Source organism: Gekko japonicus, unplaced genomic scaffold, assembly GCF_001447785.1.
Source record: "Gekko japonicus isolate JY-2015 unplaced genomic scaffold, Gekko_japonicus_V1.1 scaffold1702, whole genome shotgun sequence".
Taxonomy (NCBI): Eukaryota; Metazoa; Chordata; class Lepidosauria; order Squamata; family Gekkonidae; genus Gekko; species Gekko japonicus.
In genome coordinates this window covers 315929-335179 of record NW_015167103.1, presented here as the reverse complement: position 1 = coordinate 335179, position 19251 = coordinate 315929, and the positions used below count along the sequence as shown (strand labels likewise).

Genomic DNA, 19251 nt, shown 5'->3' with positions numbered 1-19251 from the left:
ATGAATTCTGAGTTGGAAGTATGTGTGAAATGTCTTGTTCTACTACGATCTGCCAAACAAGAAGGCAATGGACACATGTCACTTGCTTCCCTAAAATGTCAACTGAGCAAATAAAACAAAACAAAACCAGGTCAAATCCTCAGTTTCCTTACATAATTTAAATACACACACAGCAGTGTTCCCTCTAAGCTGAGTTAGTGTGAGCTAGCTCAGTTTTTTAACCTCCAGCTCACACATTTTTGTCTTAGCTCAGGAAGAATGGTTCCAGAACAGACTAATTTATGTAGTAGCCAAATCACTTGCTCACAACTTTAATGCCAGTAAGCTGACAAAAGTAGAATTTTTGCTTCCAAGACTCCATGCAGGGGGGGGGGGGGGGGAGAGAACACTAATGTTCTGAGTTTAAAAGTCTTCACTTAATTTTAATATAAATCAGTCAAGACCCTCCATAGATAATGGTAATATTTTCAAGCTTTCCACTGAACATTACAGGATAAGACCGGTAATGGTAGACACACTGTTTTGAGGAGGAGTACCAGTTATTACTAAGCTTCTTGTAGGGAAATCCCATAATTCCCTAGACTATTCAAATCTCATCAGATCTCAGAAGCTAAGTGGGGTTAGCCCTGGTTAGTACTTGGATGGGAGACCACTAAGGAAGTCTAGGGTTGCAACAGAAGCAGGCAATGGCAAAACCACCTGTGAACATCTCTTGCCTTGAAAATCCTATGAGTTCATCATATATCATTGGTGACTTGATGGCACTCTCTCTGTGCATACACACACACACACTGCATGTAATGAAGATGTTTCACCTTACTGGTATGACACACAAGAGATCATCACCAGTTTTTGAAATTCACTGAGTTCTCAGAAAAATCGACTACTTACACAACAAATACGTTTGTGCTATGTTCAGTGAAGGTAAACACAAACCTGATTTCATCCTTTCATCATAATTTTGTCATCGTTTCTGAGTTAAGACTTACAACCACCAGTAATGCATTTTTATTAAGAAAGAGATTAGCATTTCTTTTGCTAGTGATAATTAAAAAGCTCAAATACAGGTTTTCAAATAAGACTGTGGAATTAATTTCTGTACAGAAGTCATAATTTAATTAAAAACGTTAATAGACTCCGCAACAGCAAGGGCAACTTCATAGATACAAACACAATGCACACAGGAGACCAGTCTGAAAAATGTATATCTTTGGAGAGACGGCAACTTTAGCAAGATAAGCTAATTTTATTAAACAAATCATATTACTCACTTAGTATTTTTCAACTGTAGGGACAGTAGAAGATACAATCTGGATAGATCACAATTTTTTGTAGTCCTGATAGTCAAAAATTGTGATTACCAGCAATCTGCCTCTCTCAATGGGATGATCATAACTACTGAGTAAGACCAACCCATCCTCCCTAGCTGTAAAACAGGTACTGATTTTACTGTATTGTTTTTACTATGTAAGCATCCCCCAAAAGGTCTCTGGAAAAACAGACAAGATGTTTTCTAAATAACTAATGAAACAGTTGGACTGGAGTCTGAGAGGCTCAGAAATTGGTAGTACATCTTGCTGGTTTCCAGATCTCTCTGAACACAGCATGGGGTCAGGGACAGCTCCTGAGAAGGCTTTTGCCGGAATAAAAAAGAAAAATGCATTCACCAGCGGTGAGGTGACAAGTATGCTGTGGACAACTGCTCATGTGTAAAGATATATTGAACCTTTCTTACAAGAAGGATTTATATGCATTTAATCTATATGGCACACATATGAATGCAGAGGCACAAACACACACAGAGATATTCATTTTGTAAAAAGCAGTGTTTTTTCTCAAGAACACAGTAAAAACACTTGTGTGTGTGTGTGTATATATATGTGTGTGTATTTCAGGTTTTTTCCCCATCTTTGAAATTATGCCATCATTACTGGGTCATGCTAACAAGTCTACAATATATCCTAATTCTGTAACACAAATGCATTTCAGGCAATTACAGCTTTTTTTTTCCAAAGTGAAGATGCTAGTTTATACCAATATCCTTCAGTATACCAGAAAATGGCAGCTAAGTATCAATATATTTTCACTTGGATATAATGAAGTGTATTATGCAGAATCAAGCCAGCTGTCCTCCTGATCCAGTACATATTTACCAATATTCACCAAAATTCCTAGAGGATCTCAGGTAGAGATCCTTCCGAATGCGGCCAGCTTAGAGAGCTGATCACTGGAGATGTCAGGGACTGAACACAGGAATGATTATACACCAGATATATACTCTGCATTGACTTAATGCTCCTCTACAAAGGCTGGCACCAAGAAGTTACTTTGACTTCTCCGATGCACGGCTACAGCAGGATTCTCTCAGCTGGTTTCAGAATATGCGGGGCCATGATAGCAGTAACTTTTTTCATATATGAAATTTCCCCAGATTAAGGATATAATAAACTAGGAAAGTTTATTAGCATACTTACCCGTATATACCTGGATGTCTTCAATCTGACTGAAAATAATAGAGAATATTTTCAACTCTATAAAGAATGGTCTTCTTTTGAAAAGTTTTCCTATTGTAGTTGAGTCTCTTTCAAAGTCCTCTGAATACATCTTCCAGAGTTTACAAGATGTATAACTATAACCAGTTAATAAGTAGGTTAAAACTGTCAGAACCAATTTCATGGCTAACACCACCAGTTCAATACAGTTTCACCTTATGTCCTTCCCCACCAAAAGTAAATACCTGTATCTTACCTATCAACCAGTTTTTTAGCAAATCCAAAGTCTGTAAGCTTGATATGCCCCTCTTTGTCTAATAAAATATTTTCAGGCTTTAAGTCTCTGTAAACAATTTCTTTTGAGTGGATATATTCTATTGCACAAATAATCTCTGCAGAATAAAACAGTCCAGTGCTGTTATTGAAGCGTCCCATGTTGCGCAGATAACTAAACAGTTCTCCTCCAGGTACATATTCCATCAACATATATAGAAAGCGTTCATCATGGTGAGTCCAAAATCTGTAATAAAAGATAAACAGTTTATTAGCAAATCATAAATGATCTGAGCATTTATTTACAGATCTGGTCAACATGCAGCAAAATTTGCAGTACTCAGACTGAATAGGTAGCATAATTTCTGTTCACACACCTAACCATCACTCAGAATAATTTTCCCACTTATGATGACCAGAGCACTACACCACGGTTTGTTCATTAGGTGGCTGAATGACAGAAATATCAAAGCTATAAAGAGGAACTCCAGACAACCAAAGCAAATGGAGCATGAGAATCAGTGCAAACACCCGTGCATGACGACTTGGTGAATTAGGCTAGTCAAGGCAGATATCAGCTAGAAGAACAATGGGACAGTCGTCTGGGCCTGCACAACTTGGCAATTCATATGAAAATCCAGAGAAAAGCAGAAATAAGAACAAACCAGTACACATGGCTGCTGAGTAGGGCATAGTCCAGTGGGAAAACTGCTGTAGCTCCCTGACCGATAAACAGCAAAGGAAGTCAAAATCACACAAACACTCCTCCCTCTCTTAGAGATGGGGAGACATCTAAACATTTCCAATATGCTGTTTTCTGAGTGTTTTGTTGGAAGTGTCAAGGACTGCTGTCTGGGAAATGGGATACTGCACCTGTAGAATTTCAATTTCATGAAATTTCAGAATGTAGGATGCGATTGAGCTAGTTCAAATTTTGTAGTACTGCAAGATCTATAATGCCCAAACAACATTAAATATCTTCATTGTAGATTATAGCTAGTCAAATGTTATTCATAGTCTTTACGGATTTGCTTGTTCTGTATGTTAGCAAGTTCTTCATGGAAGAGAACAATCTCTTTACAGCCTGGAGGCAATGTCTATCCCTATCATTAGGGATCATTTGAGGTTATTTACTCTTGATAAATCTGATATTCCACAGAGGAAATGTGAGTAAATATTCATTTGCACCATATTATAACAACACTTCCTGGAGAGGGCATCCTACCCGATAATTATGTACCATGGATCCAATTGTCTAAGAAGTGTTTTGTGGTTTAAAACCTGCACTGACAACAAGAAAATAAAGCAGAGTGTAAAACAGAACCTTCAATAAAGTATACGAGAGCTTCTCTCAGTTTTCTGAAAGGGGAATATCTTTCTTAAAAAGCTACTTTTGACTCTAGATCAGTGATACTCACTTCACAGGTTGTGGAGATGGACATTCACAGTTAAAATCAAGCCCAAACGGTCACTTTTACTTCCTTCCCTGACATGAGACCTGTACATTAGAGAGGCTCACAGCTTTTCTGTTCCTCTAAAAGCAGCCAACCACAGTCCCAACCAGTCAAGGGCGTTGCCTGAATCATAGTGAGGTGCCACATTGGGGAATGGTGCTCAGAAGAGCTATAGGTGGCATGTCAAAGAGCCACATGTGATTCCCAAGCCGCTGAGTATCACTGCTCTAGATACAACTCAAATATAGATAGCTTTCAACTCATAAAACAAGGGCTAAGCTAGATAAGTTGCAAGGAGATCCATGATATCGCCTTACAAGTTTGTGGTTTTTTACAGTTAAAAACAGTGAAGGCATTCTCCAGGTTAGATACTGGACACAGCACATGTTGTAATCCTTCAGAGGTTTGGGACACAACACACCATCCTTTGAAGATCTTAGTTAATTATTTTAAGTTTCATAGTACACCTTCCTTGATTAGACCGTATGTTGCCCTTCTTTTACCGTTAAAATGGTTATCACCCACAATGGATTTTGATTAGCTCTTTCTGCACCTGTATCACAAGAGGCTGGAACCTCTGACCTCTCTTATTATTATGTGTCACAACCACATCACTTCAGCCCTTTACACAGACTCTCTTATCTGAATGATATACAGCATGTCTCTCTCTGATACCCCCCCCCCCGTGATTTTAGTTATAAAGGTCTCCATAAGATTATTCACTCCTATGCATATGAAGAAGTGAGGCTGGACTCACAAACGTTTATGCTGAAATACTTTGTTAGCATTTAGGGTGCCACCTGACTCCAGTTTTATAGGTCTGGGAAGGAAAGAAGTTTAACTCTGTGTCCTGCATGCTTGATCCTCTATGAAACACATGCACTTTCTTCTCGAAGCAAATAAAACTCTGGAGGCAGTATGCACTAAGAAAACAACACAGAGGAACCTTCAAACCCAGTGACATGGTCACAATCTGAATTCAAAACAGCAATGGCTGCTTTTATTTTTTTTTTTAAGTCTTGTCTGTACCTACAAATCTAGTGAGTTATCTTGCAGTTCCAATACTACTTTGTATCTACCTTCTGCTTTGCCACCACACCACTGAAGAACAATCTCACCCTTTCATTCTAAAAGCAAGTTCCTACGAAAAAACTAGCTAAGAGATTAATGGACTACTTATACATACAGCATATATATTTGTTCTACTAATGTTGTCTTCACACTGATTAGGAAGAAGACTGTGTTTTACAATCAGATAGAAAGGGGTTTTTTTTCCCTTAGTATGACTGTTTTTTTCTTGCTCACTACTTCCCCTTCACCATATCAGTATGCAATCTTATTATGTTGAAATCATTCTTGCATCTGTACTCACACCCACTCTATTTTAACTTGTCAGGCATTTCACATTTCCGGGAGTGTGCACTACTCTACCACAAAGACACTCACAGCAACAGTAAAGCACACATAGGAACAGATTTTCATGCAGTTTCAATCTCAGGAATAGGCATAAATGGCTATTAAAAAGTAATGAACACTTCCATTGGAGGATGGATTCCTCTGCTGGAGGAAGGCTTCAAACACTGCTGAGCAGTGGCTGGATCCTCCTCAATTTGCTCACCAGCAAGTACTACAGCAAATATTATTAAAGGTGTCTCTTGATAATAAAAAGCTATCATGAACTCTTCCATAAAAGACTGCTCTGTTCAACACACAAAACAGAGATACACAAACCTCAAATTAAGATTTCTCATAGTTACCAAACTGTGCCTCTCATTTTTCCAAAAAATATAAACAAAGTGATGATGCATTTATAGCAATAGTGGAGATAAATAAAGACTACAAGCATGGATCCCCAAGGACTTCTTACAGGGGGCAACTCGTTTTCTTATCTCCCACTATTTCCACTTTCCATTCTCTGAAAGTCCTCATGGCCTTTTTCCTTTTCCTGCTTCCTTCTCTCCTTTCCACCTACCAGGCAACATATCTTTATCTGCCCCTTCCTCAGCCTGTCCTGCTTCCCTCCCCCTGGCAGCCCATACTTGGGAAAACCAGGGCCCAATTGTGTGGCAGGCCAACAGGCCCAGTAGTGTGATATAAAACACTCAAGAACTTCCTGGGGGCACCTCATTTTTCCCTGTATCCCCTCCCTGCAGTATTTGATCTTTCCCTCCTCCTAGCAAACCCCATATCTTAACCTTTCCCTGCTTCCTTGCTCCCTTCCCTCCCACGTACCCACTTTTAAAATGCCCCCATCAGTTATTATTATATATTATTATATGTTTACTTCATTTATACCCCACCTTTCTCCAAAATGGAAACCAAAAACAGCTTACATCATTATCCTCCATTTTATACTCACAACACCCCTGTGAGGCAAGTTCAAATGAGAGTGTGTTACTGGCCCATGGTCACCCAGTGAGCTTTCACAGCAGAGTGGAGGTTTGAACATGGGTCTCTTGATCCTAGCCTAACACTCTAACCACTACATGGCACTGGCTTTCATGTGGAAGCTGTTGATGAGCTGCAGTTGAACAGTAAATGGGCCTGGGTAAATAATGGAAATTGCACAGCAGCAAGACACCTGGTGATTGCTGCCAGGCCTGGCCCAAATGAGTTTGCTCCTCAAAGGCCGAAGTAGCCCCAGAAATGGGCCCCCCTGCGCCTTTCATTAACTGAAACCAAGACTTGAAATACTATTGTGGTTGCCTAGCAATGGCGACTGAGGGCATTTGTTTCATTAAGCTACACGTGCTGCTTCTATTATTTTGATGGAGTTTAACCCCCCCATTTTTTATTTTTAGATTTCATATTTTTCTGCAATTTAAGGGCTTTTCCGGTTTGTAGAAAGATCTTTCTTGTCAGTTTATGACTCCAATCTCTGGATTTAGGTATCCACAGATTTGGCCATGTTGAGAACTATAGATATTGATAACATTAGAACAAAATGATAGATTTAAATGAGAATTAAGCAAACAGCATTGAAGAAGAATTTCAAGGATTTCAGTTATGCTTCTCTGGGACATTCTGTCTAGATTATATCACCTCAAACCAAAACAATTTAAACAATGTAAGAGTTTGAGATATTAGAGTACAGAAAACCTACATTTAAGTGCGACATTTTCTTCCAATATGCCACTAGTAATGTTTTAATGCTTATTTTTTGTTTTCTGCTACAACCTGAAAAATTTGTCTGCTTTGGTCCTGCCCCTGTCCCTTAGGAGGATTATGTTTTGTTTGGGTTTTGTTTGGTTTCCCAAAAAAGATCAAATTATGCAGAACTTCAAATAGCAATTCTCAATCAAATATATTTTTGTAGCGCCAAAATTTTGTTTGTGGATCAGCAATGTCTAAGAGCTGCCTCTGTTGAATTCCAACCTGGATACCTTACCTGAGTCCAATGTCAACTGAAACACCAGGACAATGTATGACTGCACAGAGCTTAGCATATAAGCAAGTATATGTGTTTACAGCTTACATGGGCACAGAAGCAACACCATGGATGAACTTCATTTTTCATGCTTTTTTTGGAACATGAACTAATTGGTAAGAGGCTTAACTCTTCTCTTACACTAAAGATGCTTTTGGATCCTAGGATTAATTTTGGGGGGGTTTGCAATAGTTTAAAAACAAACAAACAGACTAAGAAACAAATGCAAACAGTGCCCTCAGAAGTAACATCAGTCACAAAAAATCTATATTTATTCAGATAAAACTGAAAGTATTCCACAAAAACAGAAAAGGAAAAAAGGCTTACAGTCTGATCAGAAATGGATGATTCAATTCTTTTAAGACTGATTTTTCATTGTGCACATGCTGTTCTTGTTTTAGTCGAATGACATCTGGGATGCTCATTACTTTCAGTGCGAAGTAACATTTGGCTGCTTTTTCTTTCACCAGATGAACCCGCCCAAAAGTACCTGTCCCTAAAAATGAAAAAAAGTGCATCAATGAGAAGGTGTTTTGTAGTTAGAACGCAGAAGAATAGAAAAAGCAATGCATTAACCTGACGAACACAAGACTCCATGCATTCTCAGACAGCTTGGACATATACACCTTGCTGTTTTTAATAGCAACCATATTTTCAAACAAGCAAGCAAGCATCAGAGTTGTTCCCGATTACTTCTGTGTATTGCTTGTACAAGGGACTGAGCAGTGGTGCATAATAAGAAGCAGCTCTGCCAAAAGTTCTCTTTTTTCATACTGCAGGGGTTAAAAGAGGGCAAAAGATTTCTTTGACGGTGCCACAGCTTGGAAGAAAAAGGGTGAGATGCATAACAGTGGGTCTTGGAATCAGGAACATAAAGGCAACTGTTAGGACAGTACCAGGCCTCTTTGGAGTTCTAGTTACCTATCCCTGTTTATTTCACCTATAATGTAGAACAAAGTTTGAGTCCAGTGGCACCTTTAAGACCAACAAAGGTGCTATTGGACTCAAACTTTGTTCTACTCCTTCAGACCAACACAGCTACCCACCTGAACCTATCATCTATACTGTGTTATTGCTTAGCAAAAAATTAAACATTTATTCATGGTGGTTTATATATTACATTCTGATCCACTTCTAGGTACCACAAAAATCACATGGTTTAATCCCAGTCTAGAATACTGTGTCTGAAACAAATTAGTATATGTACATCACAACAAACTGGAGGTTAATTCAAGGCTCCACAAACCAGGAAGCCCTTTTCACACAGGGAGGAGACAGTGTGCATACACAAGAATAAGTGGGGTTCGTGCCCATCACAGCTGACCAGACATTTCGAAGCTCCCGCCCACCCGGCAACGCAGCTGGTGGGCGGGGGCTCTTTTGCTGCTCCGAGGAAGGGAGACAGCATTGGCAAGGACGCTATGCGTCCTGGTGCAGCAGGGGGCGGAGCCGGACGATTCAAAGGGCCAGGCTCCGCTCCCAGCCTTTGTCAGTTGCTCCGCGTGCTTGTCTGGTGAAGAGCACGCAGAGTTGAACTCCTGAGGCCAGCCTTCTGATTGCCTCCTCCTGCGGCACAATTGCTGGCCCAAGCGGGAAGAGATGGCAGAGGAACCGGCTGTTGGAGGGAGGTGCTAGCAGGCTGATTTCAACCCGCTTGAAGTGGTGTCAGAGTCTTTTTCACCCGCTCGCCAGCTTGGTGTGTGTGGGGGTTCCCTCAGCAGCAGTTGCTGGTGGCGGCAGTGGCCTGTTGCGGTGGCGCTTCATCAGGGCGGTGACTTTGAGGCAGCAGCAGGTCCCTGGCTTGTGGAGCGGCGTGGCCATTGTACGGGGGCGGTAGATCGCAGCAGCAATCTCCGGCGGCAGCAGCAGGTCCTTGGGCCTGTGGGGCGGCGTGACTGCGGCCACAGTCCTGGACCAACGTGCTGAGGCAGCTCGTGGCGGCAAATGGCTTGCCGCGGCACCTCTTTGTTGAAAAAACAAAACAAAAACCACACACACACAACACGCCAAGGATTGAGTTAGTGGTGGCAGTTTGGTGAGGCTGCTGGGGGCCCAGTTCCCGCCTTTCCCTTTAATCTATCCCCCCCAAGTGATCTTGTTTTATTGCCCATTGGGGTGGCTGACAATTTAAAAGGATTCTTTTTTTTTCCAGTCCCCCCCCTTGATTCCTTGGGTGCCAATTTTAATAATTTGGCAGTTGAGGGTGGCCATTTTCTCCACTTCTTTGATTTAGTGGCCATTTAAGTGGGTGAGTGGAGGTGGCCATCTTGAGTGGGGATTCAGGAGTTAGTCAGTTGGGAAGGGGGTTTAATTCAGGGTAGCCATTTTGAATAGACATTGCTAAGCGGCCATTTTAAACACAGGCTCAGTGGCCATTTTAGTTAGAGGCTGCAGTTGAGGCTTAATTACTCTGGGTCACAGTACAGTACAAATCCACGTTTAATACCTGTGATGGTGGCTAGGAAAGGCCAGGGAAAGGCAAAAGGGAAGCAGCCAGCCTTCAAGCGGCCCCCAGTGCAGCCTGTGCCGGTGGTCCCATCTGACGAAGAGGATGAGGACCCGGTTAATGGTACAATTCTTCAGGCGAGGCAGATGGTTCAGCGACGCCCGCTTTGCTGGGAGTTTACCTCCCAAGGGACATGTGGTCAGAAGTCTTGTTCCTTCCAACATGAGTGTCCATTGTGTGCAGGGCCCCACGCTTTACCCAACTGCCCTAAAATGAAAGGGTGGGGGGGAGGTAGAGGTGGGAAGCATCCTGGAGGAGGTGGGGCTACAACCTCCCTACTGATAAAGGGACCTAGCCCAATTAAGTTACAAGTTCTGGAACAGTGGTTGTGGGATTACCTGAACCACAGTGATCGGGTTTACCTCCTTGAGGGTTTTATGTTGGGGGTTAGGATACCTTTCCAAGGCTGTAGACATGGCTCCTAACTTGAAATCAGTTCGGGGTATGGAGCAAATCGTTAGGCAAAAAATTGCCAAAGAATGTATGGAGGGTAGTTCTTGGTCCTTTTCCTTCCCCCCCCAGTTGATAATTTGAGGGTTTCCCCATTGGGAGTTGTGCCGAAGAAGGCACCTGGCAAATATCATCTCATTCACCACCTGTCCTACCCACGTGGTGAGTCGGTGAATGATGCGATACCAGAGGAGTTACATTCTGTTAGGTACACGTCCTTTGAACAAGCCCTGCGGGTGGTGCGCAGCTGTGGACAGGGAGTGGAATTGGCAAGATGTGACATTAGGGCAGCCTTCCACCTCCTTCCTGTCCACCCAGCCGACTTCGAGCTCCTGGGATTTGCATTTGAGGGCAAATGCTACATGGATAGGGCCCTTCCTATGGGTTGCTCAGTATCCTGTGCTGCTTTTGAGAGGTTCAGTTCCTTTCTGGAATGGGCCTTCCGGTACAGGACGGGTCTCAGCAGTACTGCTCATTACCTTGATGATTTTTTATTGGCAGGAAAGAGGGGTACGGGTCAATGTGCCTTTTTGCTGTCCAGCTTTATCAATCTGGCAAGGGAGCTGGGAGTTCCTCTGGCTCAGAAAAAACAGAAAATAGGCCCATCCCCTATTTTGACTTTCCTGGGAATAGAAATTGTCACAGTGGGGCAGTTCTGCAGATTGCCTGTGGATAAATTAACTGCACTGCAGACATTAATAGACACAGCTAGGAAAAAGAACAAAATAACCTTGCTGGAGTTGCAGCAGTTGGTTGGTCACCTCAACTTTGCATGCAAAGTTGTGGCACCCGGCAGGGCCTTTGTTAGGAGACTTTGTGAGTCTATGAGGGGTCTACATCTCCCCCATCATAGGACTAGGGTCACCAAGGGGATACGGGACGACCTCCTTGTATGGAAGCAATTTTAAGGTTCATACAACAGGGTGTCCTTTTGGCATGAGGACCTTCTAGTCGAAGCGGAACTGCAGGGTGCATCTGATGCTGCAGGTTCCTCCGGCTTTGGAATATATTTCCGGGGGCACTGGTGTGCTGGGGACTGGCCTGAGGAGTGGTTTCAGGCAGGGTGGGTCAAAGACCTTACCTTCCTGGAATTTTTTCTGATTGTCGCAGCAGTATGGATTTGGTCGTGGGAATTTGCCAACCAAACCGTCCACTTCTGGTGCGACAACATGTCCACAGTACATGTAATTAACTCCTTGACATCCAAGTCCCCCAGGGTCATGGCTTTGGTTAGGGCCTTTACTCTGCAGTGTTTACACAATAATATAATGTTCAAGGCTAGGCATGTGCCGGGAGTTAATAACGAGGTCGCTGACGCTCTCTCTCGAAAACAGATGCAGAGATTCCGTCAGTTGGCTCCAGAAGCCAACCAGTTCCCGGTGCGTATGCCAGCTGAGTTGTGGCAGATTGGCCGGCTGAAGCCGATAGGGCAAAGAGCCTGGCTCTTGCCCCTTCCACACGTAGAGCTTATTTGATGGCGGGTAAGCAGTACTTGTCCTTCAGGGAGGGAGCTGGACTGCGGCAAGTTTGGCCTATACCTGTTCCTCATTTAATGTATTTCTGTGTTAAATTAAGAGGTGAAGGCGTGTCAGCTCATTCCATCAGGGCCAAATTGTCTGTGCTGGCCTATGCCAGCAAGACTTCTGGGCATGTAGACAATACAAGTGATTTCTATATCAGGAAGATGCTCAAGGGCTGATCCAGGGAGAAGGGCAGGGTAGCTGATACCAGAGAGCCTTTGACACCAGAAATATTGAGAAGGCTTAGGAATCAGTGGCAGACATTGTGCGCTGATGGCTATGAGGCTGCCCTGTTTCACACTGCATCACTGGTTGCCTTTTTTGGGGCACTGCGGATCAGCGAGCTGGTGGCTAGCTCACGGCAGATGTATCAGGCCTAGCTCTTTAACAATGGGATGTTTCTATTTCAGACTTCAAAGTGGGAATTAGGCTACGACGGTCAAAGACTGACCAGCGCCTCAAGGGGAAGGTGATAGAGCTCGACCAATGTTCAGAAGTTGAGTTATACCCAGTTGAGGCTTTGAGCCATTACTTGGCATTGAGAGGAGAGGGCCAGGGTTACCTATTCCGACATAGGGATGGCACTCCCCTCACTAAATTTCAATTTTGGAGCCTGACTCAGAAGGCATTAGCCCGCTTAGGATTGGGTGGGGTTCGCTTTGGAACTCACTCTTTTCGGATAGGGGCCACATCAACGGCGGCGGGCATGGGGTATACGGGCAGTGAGATTCAGTGGATAGGTCGATGGAAGTCATGCCGTTACAAGGGTTACGTCCGGAATTGCGTTGTTTAAATATCCCATAAGGTTGTTGTTGTTCAGTCGCACAGTCGAGTCCGACTCTTCGCGACCCCATGGACCAGATCACGCCAGGTCTTCTAGTCCTCCGCCGTCCTCTGAAGTTTGCTCAACTTCATGTTCGTTGCATCTATGACACTGTCTAACCATCTCATCCTTTGCCGTCCCCGTCTTCTTTGACCTTCAAACTTTCCCAGCATCAGGGTCTTCTCCAGTGAGTGCTCCCTTTTCATTTGGTGGCCAAAGTATTTGAGCTTCAGTTTCATTATCTGGCCTTCCAGGGAACAGTCAGGGTTGATTTCTTTTAGGATTGACTGATTTGATCTTCTTGCAGTCCAAGGGACTCTCAAGAGTCTTCTCCAGCACCATAGTTCAAAAGAATCTATTCTTCGGCGCTCGGCCTTCCTTATAGTCCAACTCTCGCAGCCATACATGACTACTGGGAATACCATTGCTTTGACCATGTGGACTTTTGTTGGCAGGGTGGTGTCTCTACTTTTTATCATGCTTAGGTTCGCCATCGCTTTCCTCCCAAGGAGCAGGCATCTTTTAATTTCATGGCTGCTGTCACAGTCTGCGGTGATCTGGGATCCCAGGAACGTGAAGTCTGTCACTACTTCCATGACTTCCCCTTCTATTTGCCAAGGAGTGATGGTGCCAGATGCCATGATCTTAGTTTTTTTGACGTTGAGCTTCAAGCCTAGTTTTGCGCTCTCCTCTTTTACCCTGAGCAAGAGGCTCTTTAGGTCCTCTTCACTTTCTGCCATTAGAGTGGTATCGTCTGCATATCTGAGGTTGTTGATCTTTTCTCCAGCAATCTTAATTCCCGCTTGTGATTCATCCAGGCCAGCATTTCGCATGATGTACTCTGCATAAGCAAGGTGACAATATACATCCTTGTCGTACTCCTTTTCCTATGCTAAACCAATCAGTTGTTCCATATCCAGTTCTAACTGTTGCTTCTTGACCCTTTTACAGGTTTCTCAAGAGACATGTGAGGTGGTTAGTTTAGCTGATTTATTAATAATGTTCTTTTACAGATGCTGCAGGCCATGGGACGAGACAAAGGGTTACTATCTGCGGCCACAGCATGGTCTTCTGGGCAGCTCATAGGGCCAGAAGGACATCCAGCGGCTCTCAGCTTGGCCTTTGCATGGGTGGAAGTAGAATGGTTGGGGAGGAGGGGCAGGCTCCTTCTTCTGCTGTTTGACGAGAGGAAGGGGCCTCCTCCTCACGTCCTGGTAATACACTTGGGGGGCAATAACCTGGGTTTATTGAAGGGCAAGGTCCTTGTGTTGTAGGCCGAGGCAGACCTTGCGAGGGTAAGAGCAAGGTGGCCTGGCGTGAAGATAGTATAGTCAGCCATACTGCCCCACCAGGTGTGGCAAAACTTGGAGGACCCCAGGTATATTGACCGCACCAGACGCAAAGTTAACAGGCATCTGAGAAAGGCCATGGATACGGAGTTGGGTATGTTTTTGCCGCACCCCAATATACGGGTCATTTTCCTGAACCTCTATAGAGATGACGGGGTGCATTTGTCTGACAAGGGCAATGGGATATTTTTGCAGGACTTGCAGCAAGGGATTAGGTCGGCATTAGGATGCTGAGTGGGGAGCAAAGGTCAACGCAGAGGTTTGACCTTGGCTGTGGCAGGTTTGTGCAAGCAAGAAAACGGAACTGGTGAGCACCTTTCAGCATATCCCGTTAGGGAACAGGTGGTCATCAGGAACTGCCTTCGGATTTCAGGGTCCTGGGTGGGGAATGGTGATCACCTCCTCTGGGAACCATTTAGGGCAGGCTCCTCCCTGCAAGTTGGAAGGCTTCAGGGGTAGGTGCTCCTAGGAGGCAACCAGTTGCTGGGCTGCTGGTCACGAGCCAGAGAGTAAATGGCTCATGGCTGGAGCTGGGTGACCTGCCCTTTAAGGGCAAGGGGGTTGGTCAGGGAGTGACGCCTGCCTTACCTGTTCCATGCTTGGTTAGTTGTCATTGCTGCAGTGTTCTGTTAAATAGTTAATAAAGTGGCCCTTGTTTAATTCCAAAACCATTGTCTGTCTCATTATTCTGGCGGGGGGGGGGGAATCATGACCTCTAAATGTGGCCAGAGTGGTTTTGTATGAAAACACACACACACACACACAAATATTTTAACTGATGTTCTTCGCATTGAGAAGTCTTCAACTGATTTTAAGCTATTTGTTTAGATTCTATTTTATATTATTTGTCTTTTTAAAAAAAGCTTCATACCAATGTTGGTAATACCTAATCATAAATATTGTTAGGGCAGCAGAAATAACAAAATTGAACTGAGTGTAATATAAAGAATTGCACTGATCCACCATTAAAATAACAAAAAAGAATAAAAGAGGCATTCTAGGAAGATACACTGAAGTTATATCCCTTCTTCCTGACAATGTCCCTGAGAGTTAGAACATCTTATGGAAGCAGTACCCAAGCTATGTTGTAGAGAGAAAAAAAGGAGGTATGGAAATCTATCTAGGCCTCATAGAGCACCTCAGGGTTATCTTGCCTCCATCTTTTAAAAATCCAGAGAAGTATTTAGAATGTGCTTGTGTGTGTGATGCACCTTCCTCTCTAACACAGAGTGCCTACCCCCATCCACAGCCTCTTCCCGTTCAGGGTTACAAGTAGGTAAGGCTGTCACATGTCTTTTACAATCTATAGAGAGCCATGACCATTTCACAGAAATATCAGCAGACAGGATAGCCCAGCACTGTTTAATAACTGCCCCTCACTCAAACACTTCATAGAGTTATTGGGGTTGGGGACTCAAACACTGTTTCATTCACACGCTGCCATCATTTATTCATATCCTCAAATACAAATGGACCAAGATGATAGCTTGTATGTGTGTGTAGGTTTCATTCCCTAAGACAATCAGCCCACAGGGTTAAACAAACAAGGAGTTAACTTTTATTTATGGTTTGAACATAGCACTGAAAGAAGGCCAGGTAGAGGTTACATTTCTTTTTAATTGAACTTTTGAACTGTTTCTCTATTTCAGCATTTGGGATCCTTGTTACACATTGACTCTTTCAGTCAGCTTTAAGCTGCTCTATGCCACAGCTTCACCCAGCTAAACACACGGAACTTAAACCTGTCCATCACAGTGCACCATCAGTGGACAGTGAAAACAAGAAAGGCTATTTAGTGTCATTTATATGGTCTGTCTTGATCTCTCAAAGGAGTAGAAAATTGCACATTTCATATTCCTTACCTTTAATATGCATTGTTATGATGGAGTTTATTTTTTAAAGAAAACGTAAGAACATTTCTCCCTGACCTGGATGGCCCACACTAGTATATTATTATGTACACAATGATAAATACATGCATCAGGAGATACAAGACAATTATGTACACAGTTGTACACACTGATAAGATGTTTCAAGGATCCCATTTCCCTTGATGACTGTCAGTTTTGGTATTCAACTTATGTTATAGCACAACAGAAAATTATGCTGCTACTTAAATAGTTTTTTTTAACAAAAGATACAGCTTAACAAAGGACTGTACAGAAAGAGATATAAATCCTACCCAATAGTCAACTACCAAAAGCATCTCATTTATTACAATGCACTGTCAATGATGCAATCATCCCTTTGACAGCTGAGAACACAGCAACAAATTACTTTACTACTGTCTGCATTCTTAGGAAGTTTCCTAGCTGTGCAAAGCACTGATTCATTTTTCATAGAGACATGGGAAGGAAGTTAATACAGCGTTGCTGTTGTTTTTATAAAAAGAGCATTACCAAGTGCAAGATTTAATTGTTATCATCTAAAGCATATCCAAATCCTGTTCTACAATGTAAAAATATGTCAAATTAATAGAGAGAAGCTTCCCTAAGGCAGACTTGTGTCAAAGTTTTAAAGGAATCACTTGCCTTCTACTCCACCCATACATTACTTTGTAAGAATACAGAATGACTGGTAGTTAACTACAGATATGCTGTACAAAGAGACACACAGGTATGTAAAACACTACAAACAACACTGATCTGAACTACATTGTATTTTCAGCTCAGTGGACAGAAGTCCCATTCATAAGATGCAAGTCAAATGTATACTGGTTAAGGTTAGATGGTGTAAAAATAAAACAAAACCTTCTTGAAGTTGGGCAAACATCTCAGTAAATCTTATGTATTTGCATGCATTTAAAAATCTTTAGTTATTATTTCTAAAGGTCCTAATGAAAGATAATACTTGAAATAACAAGTTATTTCACTAAATAAGCATCAAGCAATACAAAAACCTAAACAAAAAAGTCAGTACTGTTCCTGTATTACTCAAAACACAGCTTCATATTTGTCTATGCCTTGCTAAAGAGGTATTTCTCTGATGAACCAAAAAAATTAAACACGCGAAAATTTTAACGAGTGAAGTGATAAATAGCTTATAAATAAAACTGATGTTAACAGGAATTGCTTATCACACCTTGCTTGAACTACAGTGCTTTAAGCAGAAAAAGTAAAACAGAGTTCATAAGAACCATCTTAGAAAAGAGAAGAGAATGAAAGGAGAGAATGAAAGGAGGGAAAGAAAGAAAGAGCGAGAAGGGAAGGAGGGAAAGCCCCAATCAAGCCTCCACCACCCCCTGCTGATCCCTCACTTACCCCGTGAGGCGGTGGTGGGAGCCCTCTTCTGGCTTCCCACGAGCCGCAGCGCTCCGGCGCTGGCCCTGGGAGGCGGGGTGAGGGGGCCCTCTTCTGGCCTCCCAGGGCTGCAGCCCTCTGGCGCTGGCCCTGGGAGGTGGCGGGGGGGCTCTTCTGGCCTCCCAGGGCTGCAGCACTCTGGTGCTGGCCCTGGGAGGCGGCGGGGGGTGCGGGGAGCTGGAGGCGGGGCTTGCTGTCACCGCCTCCGGCACCTGGGCTCTTGGAGCAGCACTCCGGCCCCAAAAGACCCCTGTCCTGTACAATACAACAGATCAATGATCTGTAAAAATTCACTCCATTATAAACTTAATACTTTGAAAGTTCAAAACTGTCTCTCCTAGCCATGGAGAAACTAAGGCCCCTTTCACATTGCCATTCTAAACTGGATGTTATCTGTTGTTGACCTGATTCCGAGTAAAGCAATACAGGAATAGGAGTTTCATACAGTGAATTTCATGCCATTAATGGCCCATTTCTGAAATGCCTTGTCCATTTCAAACAGCACCATTTTTCCCCTGCCCTTTTTTGCTGAACAGTCTTTCTTGCCTTTTTTTTTAAATATTCTAAGTTGAGTGCTATAGTGCTAGACCAGAATAGCACTTCGGTGTTGTTGTTACCCATGTACCAACAGCTGCAGGCATCTCAATGGTCACACAGCGAAAAGGGCAGCAGGGAAAGTGGCACTATTGGAAGCGCTGAGACATTTTAAACAGCACACTGCAACAGCTCAGAAACAAAAGACGATGTGAAAACAGAAGAAAGCAGTTTACATTAAAAACGGCTCAGCCACACTTTGCCAATGGGATGCAAGCCCTTTGTATGAACAGGTAAATAAATTCTGTTAGTAGCTGGTTGTCAAAACAGTTCTGTTTGAAATGACACACAAAAAAATCTATTAGCAACTGGCTGCTAAAATGGATTACAAAGGTTGTTTGAAAGGGATCTGTTTAGTAGTAGTGTTTTTCTTTTGCTTTAAAAAGGTCACATACCCATAAAGCAGTTTGCAGAAGACAGTGTGTTGTTACTTTTTAATTATTTTATGCCATTTTTATGATTTTATCATGTTTTACTTCATGAGCTACCTCAAGCAGGTCTCTGAAGAAGTGGCACAGAAATCCTTCAATTATGACAGCTATGAGAAGAGCTCTTGTTCTTCCTGCTGCATACCATGCAAAATGAGGACCCATCAGGATCTGTGGAAAGTAGACTCAGATAAAGGGCACTACCCTGATGAGAATTATAACTGACTATAATGAGAATTATAAGGAGTATCTGAATATTTATAGTATTTGTAACAAAAACCACATGGCATAAATGTTTACATTTGCTGCTAATTTATACATAATTTTCCAATGGATCAGTTACAATTCAGGCAGAAGGCACAAAGCTCTAATAGCATCTATTTAATTAAAATGGCTTTGCTATTTATAAAGCTCCAGAAACAATCTGACAGGTTGTTCCAGACATGTGGCAAACATCTTGCTTTCAATGTTCCAGGGGAAAACTGAGTAGCCTAGACCCATTAACGAATGTATAACTTTCCTAAGCAACTTTGTGCCTTGGCAAAGGGAGACCAAACAAGGTCATACTCTTGAAAACAAACCTATTACTGCTGTAGAGGAGAACGGAAAACTGTTAGTGTCTGAGCTAACATTAAT

The 19251-nt window shown here is 42.8% G+C and overlaps 1 protein-coding gene across 1 annotated transcript in view; it reads right to left on the bottom strand.

Annotated features, from left to right (window-relative positions):
- Positions 1–19251, bottom strand: part of PRKX (protein kinase, X-linked) — an 80392-nt gene that overhangs the window by 25718 nt on the left and 35423 nt on the right. Inside the window, exons 2-3 of the mRNA XM_015412935.1 lie at positions 7974–8142; positions 2749–3012 (exon numbers count right to left, since the gene is read on the bottom strand). Of these exons, the coding sequence (XP_015268421.1) occupies positions 2749–3012; positions 7974–8142 (433 nt within the window). The remainder of the gene's footprint in view (positions 1–2748; positions 3013–7973; positions 8143–19251) is intronic.